The sequence below is a fragment of the Xiphophorus hellerii genome, chromosome 23 (assembly GCF_003331165.1).
Source record: "Xiphophorus hellerii strain 12219 chromosome 23, Xiphophorus_hellerii-4.1, whole genome shotgun sequence".
Taxonomy (NCBI): Eukaryota; Metazoa; Chordata; class Actinopteri; order Cyprinodontiformes; family Poeciliidae; genus Xiphophorus; species Xiphophorus hellerii.
The window spans coordinates 11875201-11890168 of record NC_045694.1 but is presented as its reverse complement, the minus strand read 5'-3'; the positions used below and the strand labels follow the sequence as shown (position 1 = coordinate 11890168).

Here is a 14968-nt window from a genome sequence, read left to right as displayed (position 1 = left end):
TAAGAAAGAAAATGCATGTACATGTATAGAATGATTTTTGATATTGTCAAAACCCAGGGTTGATTATCAGGTTCTTGTTTCAGATCCAGATCCTGGATTCTGATGCCAACTGGACCAGACTGGCGAGCTAAACCATACATCGAATCAAGAGAAACATCACATCCTGTCAACTCCTTCCAGTCTGGTACAAGGTATTCAAGCCCAAAGCCACACTTTCACCTTCACTCTGGACTGGACCAATTGGATATTTTTCCATCATCTCTCTTACCTCCACCAAGGAGCTGAACTGTTAAGTGTTTTAGATAAAGGAAAACATTTTTTAAAAAATTAATATTTCATGGACTATTTGAAAAACTTTTTTGTATATATTATTGTAAATGTTGTTTAATACATTCACTAATTTTGCACTATTTAGTTGTGTGTGTTTTTACAAATTGCCACTCCCTCCAGCAGTCGAACCAATGATTTTTCTGATCTGATTTATTATTAACTATTAATTATTACTAAAGAACTGACAGACTTTTTATTACTCAAAAATACAACATCTAGAATTCAACAACACAGGTCTCAATTATATCAATTCTGTGTGGAAAATCAGAAAGATCCATTTGGATAGAGCTGATTTTATTCCATTCATTATGCGTTTCACATGCATAAAAGATGTATGATAGGTTTATTTAAAAAAAAACAATACAATATGGTAAGGGTGGCAAACTTGTAATTATTTTTAAAAAAAAATTCATCACATCTCTCATCTATCAAAGTTTTATTTGAATTCACAACTTTTGTGTGTTAGCAACAGTATGCTCTTTCATGTCAGAAGTGAGGTTTTCAGTGAAAGCTGGCATACGTCACTTTCAAGCTGATCCTTTAACCTGTGAATACACACTTTCTTCAGTCATCAACTCTCTCTTTTTCTTCCCTCTTGATCTTTTGCCATCAGATAAATGTAACGCAGCGTAGTTCAGATCAGGTCCAGCTTCAGTCTATTTAAAGAAACATTTACGCTCAGTTATTTTGTAATACTCAGATGTATTGATCTGGATTACAAAAAATAAATTCAGTGATTTCGATAATTACTTACATCATTTTCCATTTGGCTAAAGTTGTTTCTTTTTGGTGAGGAAGAGCTTTCTGTAAAAGTGGCAGCATCACATAATTAGTTGATTTCAATGTATATGCCGTTTTTATTTTATGTGATTTTATTAACATTTTTCTTGTATCTACATCTTTGAAAAATATAATTCAGTCACGGAAACAAACCTTTAACTCGTTGACATGCTGATCTTTGTATTCGAAAGAAAATGAAGACAATATTACAAATTACAGAAATGACCAAACAGATTATTGTGACTATTGTGACCATCAGCATGTTGTTTTCCTCTGTTTTACCTAGAAAACAAAGAGAAAGTATGTCATTCCCTATAACAAGAGCATGTTGATGCTTCAGAAAAGATAACTTTTACTGATTATTTTAGATATTTTGAATAATTGATTTATACAGTCATACCATTTTTAAGGTTCAGTTCATTTGCAAATAATATCTGTCCACATGTGGCCACAGCACAGGAGAGGGTCTTGGCATCAGAGGAGCTGATATTCTTAGACAAGTTATAAAAACATTTCTTTTGAGAGTCAGATGTTTTGTCACAGTTTTCTGATCTTTTTCCATCAATGTAAATCATGTCAGGAAAAGACTTTTCTGATTTGGCTCTGAACCAGAACACACTGGGTTCTCCTGAACAGGTTGTGTTCTCAGAGTCGGAGAGGACCGAACACTGCAGAGTCTCTGAGCCAGTTGGACGGATGGAACCAGAGGTCGTTGGCTGTTGAACAACAGTGTAGTTTGATGTCCTCTTATATCCTGTGAAATTATATATAGTAAACTTAAATAATACAATTAGAGTACTGCTAGAAAAAACAGCATTTTTGTGTTATTTGGTAGAGACATATAAACATGTTTGTCTATTTTTTTTAGTTTGGTCCTGTTGAATTATTAGTAATTTTATAAATATAAACGGTCAAATACTGAAAAAAGCTAAGTCACAACACTTGGATAAGACAGCTTAAATATGGAACACTTACCTATATTTCATATCGATAGATGTGTGTGTTTGACAAAAGGGGTCTGTATTTTTTAAAGTTCTACAGCTCTAACAATAATTACATATAATTGGTATTTCTTTTGTTCTTTATCTTCCAAATTTTATCAAATGTGAAAGATAGTGGTTCCACTATCTTTTTTTTAATCATATTGAAAAGCCAATTTAATCACTGTGAAGTTCAGTTTTTATTAAAACAATTCTAAACTTTATCTCCTTTTAAAATGCAAATTATTTAAATTACAATCAAGACTTGTATAATATTACAAACAGTAAAAAATAGAAAAAAAAGTAAATACCAATAATTTTTTTGGGCTTCCAACATTTTTGCAGAAATCTACAAACAGGGTTCTGCAGTTGTAGATTTCTGCACCTTTTCTTATTGATTTTATAATTGATTTCATAATTGTTTAGTAAGTGATAACATTTTTGGTGTGTGGTTTAGCAGAGTGAATAGTAATTTTCAAACTTGGCTAAGACCAGATCATTTACAACCCAAGTTCTCTAGTTCTTAATATACCCGCTGCAGTAGAGCAAAACATTTCCCAGTATCAAATACAAACTAAAATTTTATCATTTTCTTTATCCTTTGAGAAACAATTTAAATAATATAATAACTGCTGATTCTGGAACTGAAATACATTTATTTTGCCTTTCAGTCTACATTTATTTCAAATGTTATGTGATAAACACCATAGAAAAACAAAAACGGACATGTTATATACAAAAATATTGAAGATAAACTTTGCGTGCTGGTTCTTAAAAGTTACAGACTGAAAATGTGGTCCGAAGAGGTACCTCTTCAGACCACATGAGTCATTCTTCTTGTATGCATCTTTCAGAAACATGATCCTGTATAAAGATGCACATGGGTCTCTGTGAGTTAAAATATCTGTAAAATAATGAAAGAGAAGGATGTCTGATTTACCTTTTATTGATAAATAAGTCCCATTCCATGTAGATTCAAGTGTATCCCTTTGAGCACAGTGATACATTCCCTCATCTTGTTGAACTGTTTTGAAAATTTTAAGAATGCTGCTGTCCCCGGTGTTTGCTACATTGAATCTTGAAGCATCGAATTGTGATCCATAGGTTGAGGTTGTTGTTCTCTGCTGCATTACGATTAAATTCAGAGTATCCCCAGCACTTTGCTTATACCAGTAAATCCATGTGTTGCTCTGATATTTCATATTAAACTCACATGTCAAAGTCACAGATTGACCAACTTCAGCTGTGACCACTGGAACTGATGCATCTATATCAGGAAAAAGCAGAATTGAAACAATAAAGAACAACATAAAAAGAAGAATATTAGATTGTTGAAGTGGGTGTACCTGTGTGTGTGAAGTATACATTTCAAACATATGTGAAATGTATGTCTCACATACGTCAACAAGAAAATATTCCATCTCAGTTCATGAAAAGTACTTACAGCCTTGATGAAGAAGTAACAATGTGAGCCATAACAGAGTCATGGTGACAGTGTCTTCGTTCAGAAAAAATATCCTGTAGTAACTGGGGGAGGTGGGGAGATCGTGAATGTCAAATGCGTCTGATTGGTTACTTCAGAATATACAATCAAAGGGCATTTCCTGTACAGTGAGCTTCTCTTCTCATTTTTATGATTTATTTCATTTTGTTAAATATCTTTGGGTTTCCATGCATTGTAAGTAGTTCTCTACTAAAGTCAAAATATAAACAGAAACAAGGTAATGAATAATCATGACACAATTCTCTGGAACAGGGAACAAAACACTATTCAGTTCCTTCCAGTGGGACTTTTGATACTGGGGGGAGGCTGCATCTGAGACCGTTGGCTGTGAAAACACTTTGTAGTTTGATGTCCTCTTAGAGATTCCTGTGAAATAATAATCACAATATTTGTTAGTGACTTATTGAAACAAACTGGAATATTACAACTAGAGTAATACTAGAAAAAGGGTTTTTTGTAATAAATTTAGCAAATACTTTCAACTTGATAATAGATAGATTTAAAAAAAACATCAGTTATGACAAAAATACAACATAGTCAAATATTGAAGCAAATTAAGTCACAACACTGTTATAGCACTTATTTCATAGTTTTATTTTCTATAGACAGATTGTGCAACAAAAAGGTCAGGTTAAACATTTTCACTAGTTTAAGTTCTGCAGTTCAAAGAAAATATTTATATTCAGTTTTTTTATTCATTTAATTTAACTTCAGTGTTTGATTTTTTTATTTTTTAAGTTAGTCAGCAGTTTTCCACAGGAAAGTTTTATTTACTTTCCGAAGCAAATGAAACTTATTTTAGTTTTATTTACTTTGCCAACCAGGCAAAAACAGATCATTTGAATATTAATACCATTAAAATAATATAGAAGTTTACTTACCATGATTACCACCAATGTAATAAAAAATATTGCACAGTATCAAATATACACAAAATATTTGTAATTTTCTTTGTTTGCAGGGACAATAATTACAGATGAGCTGAAATCAATTAATTTTGTCTTTCAGTCTGCATTTATTTCATGTAAAATATAAGTTGATAATAAACGCACAAAAAACATATTAAAATTAATCAATTTATGCTGGTATCAAACAAATTACCCACTAAAAACTTGGTTCTCTTGTCCCCCTGACTTGTACCTTTTTTTTATAAAAGATATATTTTTCAGTAACATAATCATGTCGAGTTGGATTTAAGATAATGATACACACTGGTCAATTTGTGAACTGAAAAATATTAAAATAGCTGGAAGATAAAAATGACTGATTTACCTTTTACTGATATATAAGTCCCACTCCATACAGAGTTAAGTCTGTCCATTTGAGCGCAGTGATACATCCCCTCATCTTCATGAACTGTTGTGAAAATTGTTAGACTGCTGCTATGCTCATTTGATGTTGCATTGAATTTTGAAGGAGAGATTTCTGGTCCATAGTTAGGGTTTATGGTTTTCGTTATCTTCACAATTAAAGTCAGAATATTTCCAGGACTCTGCTTGTACCAGTAAAGCCATGTGTTGCTCTGATATTTCATGGTAAAATCACAAGTCAGAGTCACAGACTGACCCAGTTCAACTGTGACCACTGGAACCAGAGTATCTATATTGGGGGTAAAACATGTAAAACAAAAAAAGGACAGCATGAAAACAAAACCAATGTTAGATTGAACTGAGCAAAAATACACATTTCAGAAACTTAAACAAGAAAGTATACGTGTCTCAGATCATGTAAAGAATACCTACGTCCTTCATGAAAAAGCAACAATGTGAGCCACAACAGAGTCATGATGACTGTGTTCGTTCAGACAGTAAACCCTTCAGTAAAACACAAAGGTGTGGCGATCCTGTCAAATGTGTCTGATTGGTTATTGCAGTAAACACCATCAAAGAGCATTTCCTGTCACAATGAGCTTCTGGGTTGTTGTTGTTTTTTTCTACCATTATTTGATCACCTAAATACCCCGCCATTTGTTTTTCTGAACTGTTGCTTGTTATTTGGTCAACACTGAATATACCAACCAGGGAGGTGGGGAGTTCAAACCACTGCCATTAGAGAAATCAGATTTGTCAGAAACATTTTGACATCCGGTTTTACAAAAAAAGTCACAATGTAGAAATGCAACTGAATGGTTTTTGTAGCATATGCAACAAAAGTCTTATTTTTTGCTACAAACATCTGTGAGAAATATATTGCCTTTTTCTCTTAAATATTCTTTAATTATGGTTTCCAAAATGGTTTTATATAAACATCAGTATTTTTTGTTTATCAATGTGGTTCACAGACACGGTGTTGAGTATATGACTGTGTCCATCCAGTGGCTTTTCTTACGGCGCCATCAGTGGGTCAAAGGTTTTTGCCTTTATGAGCATCAACATTTACTGCATACATACAAGTAACTACAATTATTACAGTATCATTATTAGAATAGAGATTCTGTAATAATTACTCTGATGTGCCAAGTTTAATCGAATAGGATGTGATGGAAAAATAGACAAAATTTCTATCAGAGCAGAATGGTGGCAAATACTTTGAATTGTTGCAGGGCAGTAAACAATACATGAACTCTACTCTTGTAATACAGATGCTGGAGTAAATATGTGGCTGTAAAAGTGTGATGTTTTTTGTTTATTCCACATTAAATTTATGGCCTTCTCTGGTTAAATGAGGAAGGCTGGATAAAATAATGTTATTAAAGTGTTTTAGTGTTGATTATGGAAAGAATAGATATACAGTAGACTGACCTTAAAACATAACTTACTTTACACTTTTGTTTTTTTACAACTACACAGTTGAAATTTTGCCCTTATGGTACACTATTTGTATTCTTTATTCTGTTTTTATATATTGCATATTTCTGTCTTTGTCTCCTACTTGCTTTACTTGACTGTTGCTGCTGTTGTACTGAAAATTCCCCACTGTGGGATGATGAAGGATATTTCTATTTCTTTCTATTCTTTGGAGTACCCTGTGGAAATCATCAAAAGATATTATTGTACCCTTCAGTTTGAAATCAACATCTTATCTTCCTATCATTCTATCAAAAGCTTAGATCTGATCTTGGTCTTTCATTTCATAATAAATTTCATTTAAAAGAAAACAAATGGATAAAATTAGATTAAATAAATTAAAATAATGCTCAAGTCAATTTTTTCAATAACTGACGTCAGTAAGTGAAACACACATGTAGCTGTAATAAAGTATTTATCTCTGTTTATTATGATAATCTTCCCCTTACATCTAATGAAAACATAACATTCAGGACAAAATAATTGCACCTCATCAGAATGAATATTACGATTCTGTTTTTGATGAAAGAAAATCAATTTTACATAAAGGGACTGCTCCGACCTCAAATTGGAGACGTTCAGCATGTTTTGTTTTGCATGTGGGGCGTCCCCCAAGTACAAACAAAAATGTGGTGAATATCACGTGTAGCCAAAGACAACGTAATGTAGACATAGAGGGCAACCTAAAATAAAAGATATTTTATTTTATAGAAGATAAATTAACTGCCATGATGCACCAGAAAGTTGTTTTCCTCTAAGAATATTCCACAAATTATCACCATTCTTCTCCCTCATGTTTATTTACTCTGTTCAAGTGAGGTATGCTGTCTTTGTGTGGCTCTATACTACACACTGTACAACCAAACTTGATATATCTGTATTTTTTAATCTACATGTGGTTTCTCAGGTTTTGAAAATTCTTCAGCAATTTAAAAATCTTATTGTCTCAACCAGGAATTATATGGGATTTAAATAATATGTTCTAGACACAAGACCTATTACTGATGTCCAATGTAATGCTGTTCAGATTAAGTCACTGAATGGCTTTCATTCAAACTGGAAATTAAAATTCATCCAGATATTTATGTCTTCAGCTTCTATTCTGACTGGATCAGCATTTCTGATCGGTAACATCAGTACTGATGAATTACTCCTCCATTATCTGACATATGAGGTCTCTCTCTTGCCATGATAATCTTTGTAGCATAAACTACTCCAGCAAGTAATGAACTGTTAGTGTGCTGAACCTTTTACCAGGGATCTGATCTGTAAAATGATAAAACTTTGAAATTATGTATTTTGTAATCTTTTTTCTACTAGTATCTACTCAGCGCAGCTCAACACAGCTCAACACAGTTCAGGTGGTTTTCCATTACAATTGAGTAACAGCTAGAGTGGGTGGGGTTGTGATGCAGTGGATGTGTGCAACTTTGAGCTTGAGAGTTGCTCCTGAGACAAAGCTAGTGATTCCAACCCCTCGCCAATCAATGACCGAAGGTCTCCTGAGGTTTTTAGCCAGAAGTGAGGCACTTCTGGCTAAAAACCCACAGTGACCACAGTGAAAAAAACCACAGTGAAAAAGAGTTGGATTAACATGTGGATGAGACAATGTAGGCATTACAAGTGGAAAATCCTTGTAACCTGACAAGAGCCCATCACTAGCGATTAGTTTTATTTTATTTGGTATCTCCTAAAATGTGTTCATCAAAACAATGTATAGCTCAGTCAACATAAATTGAAACTACTTCATCAAAATATTTATTCATGAATTTGTTTAGATTTTTAAGCACATTTTTGTTAATTGAAGAGAAACATAAAAGCTGCTTTATTTCAGACACATAAAGAACCTCATTTAGGTGAATTTTTTCAATACATAAGAATTTGAGGCCATTTCATTAAACTGATAAAAACCCTGAAAAAAATATTTACAAAAATTATTTTTACAAACTGTCTCACTCTTCACAGTTGCAATGAATCTGAAAATACTGAACTGTCTTTTATCACAATGTCAGTATATAAACCTAGAGTCAATCATATAGACATCTGTCCTTTAACTTGTGAATATACACTTTCTTCAGTCTTCAGTTCTCTTTTCTTTATTCCTCTTGGCTCTTTCCTTTCAGAGAAATGCAATGCAGCATAATTCAGATCCTTTCCATTGTCAGTCTGCGGAAAAAGATAAAAGTACATCTATTTCAATTCATTTTGTTACAACCAGCTGTGTTGTTCATTATTACTGTAAGTCAACTGTAATAATGATAATTCTAGTTCAATATTACTTACCTCATTTCCTGGTTGCCTTAAGTCATTGTGTCTTGGTTGAGAAGAGGAACTCTCTGTGTAAATAGGACATGGTAGTTAATGTGACTGTGGCTTTAAAAAATTAGCTTAGTAAATTACACTTACCCTTAAATTGAGCACAGGCTGATCTTTGAATTCGGTAACAAATAAAAATAATATTCAAGGTCACAGAAATGGCCAAGCAGACTTAATATAATCACCAACATAATCCTTACAATACTTGTTTTTTCATCTAGGAAACAAAGACAGATAAGAATATCATTGATTCAGAAAAGCATGATTTTTCTATGATAGCACAAATGGCAAAATACGCACAATACCTTGTTTGCTCTTTACAAGGTTTGTTCCATTTCCAAATAAAATCTGCCCACATGTAGCCACAGCACAGTAATAAATGGCAGCTTCAGATGATTTGACAACTTTAGTGAAATTATAACTACATTTCTTCTGATTGTTTGTTGTCTTTTCACAGTTTTCAGGTATTTTTCCCTCAGCGAAGATGAAATCTGGATAGAATGTGTCTGATCTGGCTCTGAACCAGAACATACTGGGTTCTCCTGAGCAGGTTGCATTTACAGAGTCGGAGAGAACCGAACACTGCAGAGTTTCTAAGTCTGTTTCACTGGCGGGATTAGAAACTGTTGGCTCCTGAACAACAGTGAAGCTCGAAATCCTCTGAGGGTTTTCTGTGAAGACAATAAGGAACACAGCTATAAAGAGATTTAGCATCTTGATTTAAGCTGAAAGTCGAAATACTAATACTAAAAATTTGTTCTTACCATTGTCTATTAATAACTGAGGATTTTTTTAAATAACTCAGTCATTTTTTTAAAAGATGGATTTAACAATTTTAACATGTAGGTCAAAGTCTTTATCTTAGCTAAGCCCAAAGTTGTTCTTCAAATTTATATTCAGTTTTCTCTTGTATTTTATTTAAAAAACTAGCATGTTGGAAATTATGTATGGCTTTATTAATATGTAAAAAAAATCTTTATATCCATTGCAGATAACCACTGTTTTGTTTCTCACCAGCTTTTTGCATGTTTCCACTGGTATTTGGAGATCAGCTCTAAATCTTTGAGGTTGAAAAGTTCTTTATCATCACCCTAATCTGTAGCTACCTACACAAACTCTCCATTTGATTAAAGTCAGGATTCCTGCTTGTCCCCTCCAATCTGTCAGTATTACTTCCAAAGATAATAAATATATTAGTCAAATTAAAATATTACTTTAAACCTAAATCTCCCACAACGATGGTGTTAACTCTGTTTTCCAGATTGTGTAAGAAAACTAACTGTTGTGGAATATCTGATTTTTTTATTAAGTTTTTTTTAACTGAGAACACATTCTGTTACAAAATAAAATGAAACTTAATTTTTTTCTGACAATTTATATATCAATGGTATTAGAATAAGAATAATTTAAGCCATTTTACAAACAAGAGTTTGTTTTGCCCTTTTCATTCTCTAAATTGTGAAGGAGAAACTGGAGAAATAAAATATTAAGAAGGGCTTCAGATATTTTAACTCCAAATAATACTGCCCCAGTGTTACTAAATAAAAGTTTTTGGTATGAAAAAACACAAAGGATATTTACCTCTTAATGACAAATAGGTCCCAGTCCAAGTAGATTCAGTCCAGTCCATATATGCACAATGGTACATTCCCTCATCTTGTTCTACTGTTGATGAAATGATCAGATTGCTGATGTTGCCAATATATGTTATGTGGAATCTTGATTTTGAGAATCCCGGGCCGTAGGTGGGCGTTGTAGTTGTACTTTTACGCATCATTGCAATTAATATCAGAGTATTTCCTGCACTTTGCTTGTACCAGTGAACCCATGTCACAGTTTCAAATTTCTCAGTCATTACGCATTTCAAAGTCACAGGGCTCCCCGGGCTGGACTGTGACCACGGGAACTAAAGTACCTGCAGTAGAAAAAAGCAACATGTTAAATGATAAAGATCAGTTTTAAAGAAACTGCTTACAGATCAGAGATAAAATAAAACAAAAAAAAACCTTCAATAAGACAAGATTCTGTTTTTAAATCCACTTACATCCTTGATGAAGAAGGAACAGTACAAGCCATAGCAGAGTCATGTTGCTACTGTCTTCATAAGGACAGATAAAGCTTAAGAAACTGAGGGAGGTGTGGTCGTACAGACTGTCAAATGCATCTGATTGGCTACGAAAGAATATACAATAAAAGGGGGCTTGGTGCCACAATGAAGTTCATTTCAGAGTGGAATAATTTCTACCAACTGGCATTTCTTAGGTGATTTGAAGCAAATAGACAAGTTTTCAGTTATTTTTATCTGTAATTAGTTGATACAACCAGAAGTTGTATCGTCCTATGATTTTTATAATCAGATGGCTTTCACCCACTGCCATTACCTGGTCAGATTTTTGTCTTTATCGTAGATCGTTAATGTTTTCCAGATTTTCACATTTAAAATCCCTGTTAATTATGAGAGAGTCCACGTAAATTCTAATATTTCTGAAATGCTGAGTCTTTCAGTATCATGCTGTTAAAAAAACTGAAGCAGACTCCATAAAAATGTTGATTTTATAATAGCCTTACAGTGGTACTGTAGGATTTGTGATTACTAATACTTCTGAAGTAATAGCAAGTTATATAGGCACAAGGAAAAAAAAATTCAAAATGGAAATACGTGAATAAAACAATTAAACTCTATAAATGAGAGCATGAGGATTTTACAGGAACTTCCAATTTTATATTGGGATTTATTGTCATAGATAAACATTAAAAAGCAAATTTTGTAAAGTGGAGGGAAAAGAAAAATTATTTTTTACTAATCGTTATGGTGAGCATTTATACCACCTAGAGCAGGGGTGCCCAAAGTGGGTCCTCGACGGCCGGCATCCTGCACGTTTAGTTCTCTCCCTGGTAGTACCAACAACCTTTTCAGCATGTCAATGTTCTTCTTAGGCCTTCTAACGAGCCATCATTTGATCCAGGTGCGTTAAACCAGGGAGAGAACTAAAACATGCAGGATGCCGGCCCTTGAGGACCCACTTTGGGCACCCTTGACCTAGAGTCAGTACTTTACAGCAGGGGTGTCAAACTCCAGTCCTCAAGGGCCGGTGTCCTGCAACTTTTAGATGTGCTTCTGCTGCACCACACCTGAATGTAATAATTAGGTCATTAGCAAGACTCTGAAGAACTTATCTACACAAGAAGGAGGTAATTAAGCCATTTCATTCCAGTGTTTTGTACCTGTGGCACATCTAGAAACTGCAGGACAGCGGCCCTTGAGGACTAGAGTTTGACACCTGTGCTTTACAGGATCATCTTTCATATGTTAAATGATAAAGATCAGTTTTCCATGTCTTTTGGGGAATCCCTCGTTGCCAACTTTGCAAATATGAAAATGGAAATTTGGCTCATTTTATTTAGAAATTGCTCAAACTTAGTCATATAGAATGGAAAGCATCTGTGAATATAAACATTTCGTTCTAGTCATAGATTTTTGATTAGATTTGGTTCTGAACTTATGAAGTGATCAAAATAATTTCATTGTACACTGTACTGCTGAAAATTAGTTGACATTGTGCCAATGGACACTTCCCATTCTTAATTCAAAGGGCTTAAAATCATATGAGATATTTTGATAGGTCAAGACACTGAAGTTTGTTGAGAAGGACTATTGGTGAGCTAATTAGTCCCACAGGACCGGTCCAGCTCTTCTACATTACATTCACAAATTTGTATCTTCATGAACTGTGCTTTGCACATTAGTGCACAGTCACTTTGTAGCAGGAAGAAGTAATTTCCAAATTGTTCTCACAATGTTGGGAGCATAAAACTCTCTTGCAGGTAGTTTCCTTTTAATGGAGCTTATGTGTAAAACCTTGTTCCTGAAATACAACCTCATGCTATAATCTTAAACCTAAACTTATCTATTGGATTAACAGACAAAGAGGCATGCGTCATTACTGCAGAGAACATGGCAGAAACTGAGTGGTAGTCCACATAAAATCACAGAGATGAGTCAGCAAATCCTTAGAAGGAAAGCGATCATAAAGGTTGGCAACTTTCTGCAGAGTAAATAGCTGATGTTTGACACTATGAAGCTTACCAGAAATTACCTGTGCTATAAGCCACCATCCCTCACTGTTAAGAGAGAAGCAATGAGCCGAATGAAGCAGCTATTAGCTCTAATTCAGTTTTTGGACGAATGGCCAACATGGACTGAAAGGTTTTGCTCACTTTCTCTGCTGCCATTTGCAAACTACATGCAGATTACAATTCTAAAACAGCTCAGAAAATTGATGCCCCTGTTCACAGCTTCTCCTTCTGTTTGCTGATTGGGCTGGTTAAAATTATATCAGAGGACTTTGGCTCAGTGGGACAATGTCCACTTCAGAGCACTAAATGGAGATGAGCATCAAGCAGAATTGTGTAAAAAGGCAATGGCCAGGCTAGGTGAGGAGCAATACATAGACAGAAAGGTAAATCAAGAGTTTTGGTTTTTGGTTGGGCACTTTATCACAACAGACTGACTCAGGATCCACCATCTGAGAATATCCTCAGCTTGAGTTGTGATTAAATGGCCTCAACTTTCTGAGTTACATGAGAATAATTCTCCTGGTGGTGTAATTTAAAGATCATCCGCCCAGGTTCTTTCCTCAAATGTTGAGTTCACTTGTCCCTCGTTATCCTAAGCTACTTTCATAGCTATGAGATTAGTTCCATCTTCAGATTAATTAAATTAGTCAACCAGAATACACTCATGTAAATACATGTCACCTCCAGAAACGCCTCAGTTTTCTACTTTTCCCATTTTCGGATTACATAATTTGCATATTTACAAAACACAATAATGCAAGGCTCTCACTTATATTTTTGATATATATAATAGCGACCCTGTTGTAAATATTTGTGCACTTAAAGCACAAAGGCTTTAAGTGTTAAAGGTTAAATATAGGTAACCTATACTTTTTTCTTGTTAATGAGCATCAACCAAAAAGCTCTCTTTTTCTCTGAGAAAAGGTTAGGACTTCTCTGCCATGTCTCTTGGTGTCTTAGGTCCATTTGGCAAATCTCTGGACTACACTGTTGTACACCCTCCATGACAGTACATACCCAATATACATGGCTGCATCAGAAGCCACCGCTGCACTTCATTTCTTTATGTTTACATCTGCCAAAAACACATTTTCAAATATGCCAATGTTCATGGTTGGAAAAGAAGCCACGTTGCAGCAGATTTACAGCTGTTGAAATGGACACTAACAAAGGAGTCAGCTTAAACCTACTGGAGGTACTGTGTTGGTAGGACATTGACATTTAGTATATTTTAGAATGAAATTAGTATTTTACTCCAAAAATCTGTGTTTTTAGACATCATTCTTTAATTTATTCATTCACTAACGAATTAATGAATGACATGTTTTGTACGTTTACTTTTGATTTCTTGTGGTTTCTGGAACTGTGTAGGAAAGTAGATAGTCTCTGGAGGAGACTTGTGTATTTACAGAAGTATATTCTTGTTTGACTAATTTGATTAGTCTAAAGACTGAACTGAATATCATAGTTATGAAAGTAATATAGGATAATGAGGGGCAAATGAACTCAACAGAGAGTTGAAAAAAAAACAGGACAGTGGGATGATGGAAAGGAGAAGGCCGGAGAGCAGGTGACGACAAGAAGGAAGCTAATGGAGACTGCTGCTAATGCCTGCAGAGACTGAGGTTGGGCAAAGGCTCGAGGATTATGCAGCTGAAGGGAGCAGTGATGTGGTGAGTATCAGGAAACTGGTGAAATGATGAAAAACATGAAGGGTCATACTTCTTAATGAGTGTACAAAAACATTTTGTAACAAATTCACGTTTCTTTTTTTGGCAGGTTCTCATTAAATAATACTGTATGTAGAGAAATATGTAGAATCAAAAAAGTATTTCAGGCATAATGATCTTGTGAATATCCTGTTAGTTCAATGCTTCATCTGAAAACAGATTAATATTACTTTTTTTGTTGTCCCAATAATACAATAGTACATATAGTACATGAATACAATAGTACATGAATAAGTAGGAATAACACAAAGTTTAATTTACTATCAGATTTGATTTCTACAGTGTGATGTCTTCCATATTGGATTTCCTTTGTATTGTTTTATTGCATGAGTTCAATTAACACGAGATAACTCACAATGTAAGAAACATACAACCTTATCAGATTTTCACTTAGATTTGCTAGATTTATTAACTTCTGCGTTTTATAAAAAAGTACTATATACAATTCTGAAATATTGAAGTATG

General features: G+C 34.1%; 1 protein-coding gene and 1 pseudogene across 1 annotated transcript; both read right to left on the bottom strand.

Annotated features, from left to right (window-relative positions):
- Nucleotides 1–751: 751 nt before the first annotated feature.
- LOC116713969 (uncharacterized) lies at nucleotides 752–5384 on the bottom strand. The gene is made up of 8 exons (XM_032554251.1): nucleotides 5337–5384; nucleotides 4867–5193; nucleotides 3535–3960; nucleotides 3031–3357; nucleotides 1511–1864; nucleotides 1264–1392; nucleotides 1085–1134; nucleotides 752–986 (listed from the first exon to the last, which is right to left on the bottom strand). The coding sequence occupies exons 3-8, from the start codon at nucleotides 3575–3577 to the stop codon at nucleotides 858–860; spliced, it is 1032 nt and encodes a 343-aa protein (XP_032410142.1). The 5' UTR covers nucleotides 3578–3960; nucleotides 4867–5193; nucleotides 5337–5384; the 3' UTR covers nucleotides 752–857.
- A 2738-nt stretch (nucleotides 5385–8122) lies between these two features.
- The window catches only part of LOC116714870 (uncharacterized), a 7702-nt pseudogene continuing 856 nt past the window's right edge, over nucleotides 8123–14968 (bottom strand).

Coding starts and splice junctions, on each gene's coding strand:
- LOC116713969 (XM_032554251.1), bottom strand. CDS start 3,577: ATGACTCTGTTATGGCTCACATTGTTACTTCTTCATCAAGGCT. Junction 3,358..3,534: donor GTTACTTCTTCATCAAGGCT/GTAAGTACTTTT, acceptor TTCCTGATATAG/ATGCATCAGTTCCAGTGGTC. Junction 1,135..1,263: donor AGCATGTCAACGAGTTAAAG/GTTTGTTTCCGT, acceptor CCACTTTTACAG/AAAGCTCTTCCTCACCAAAA.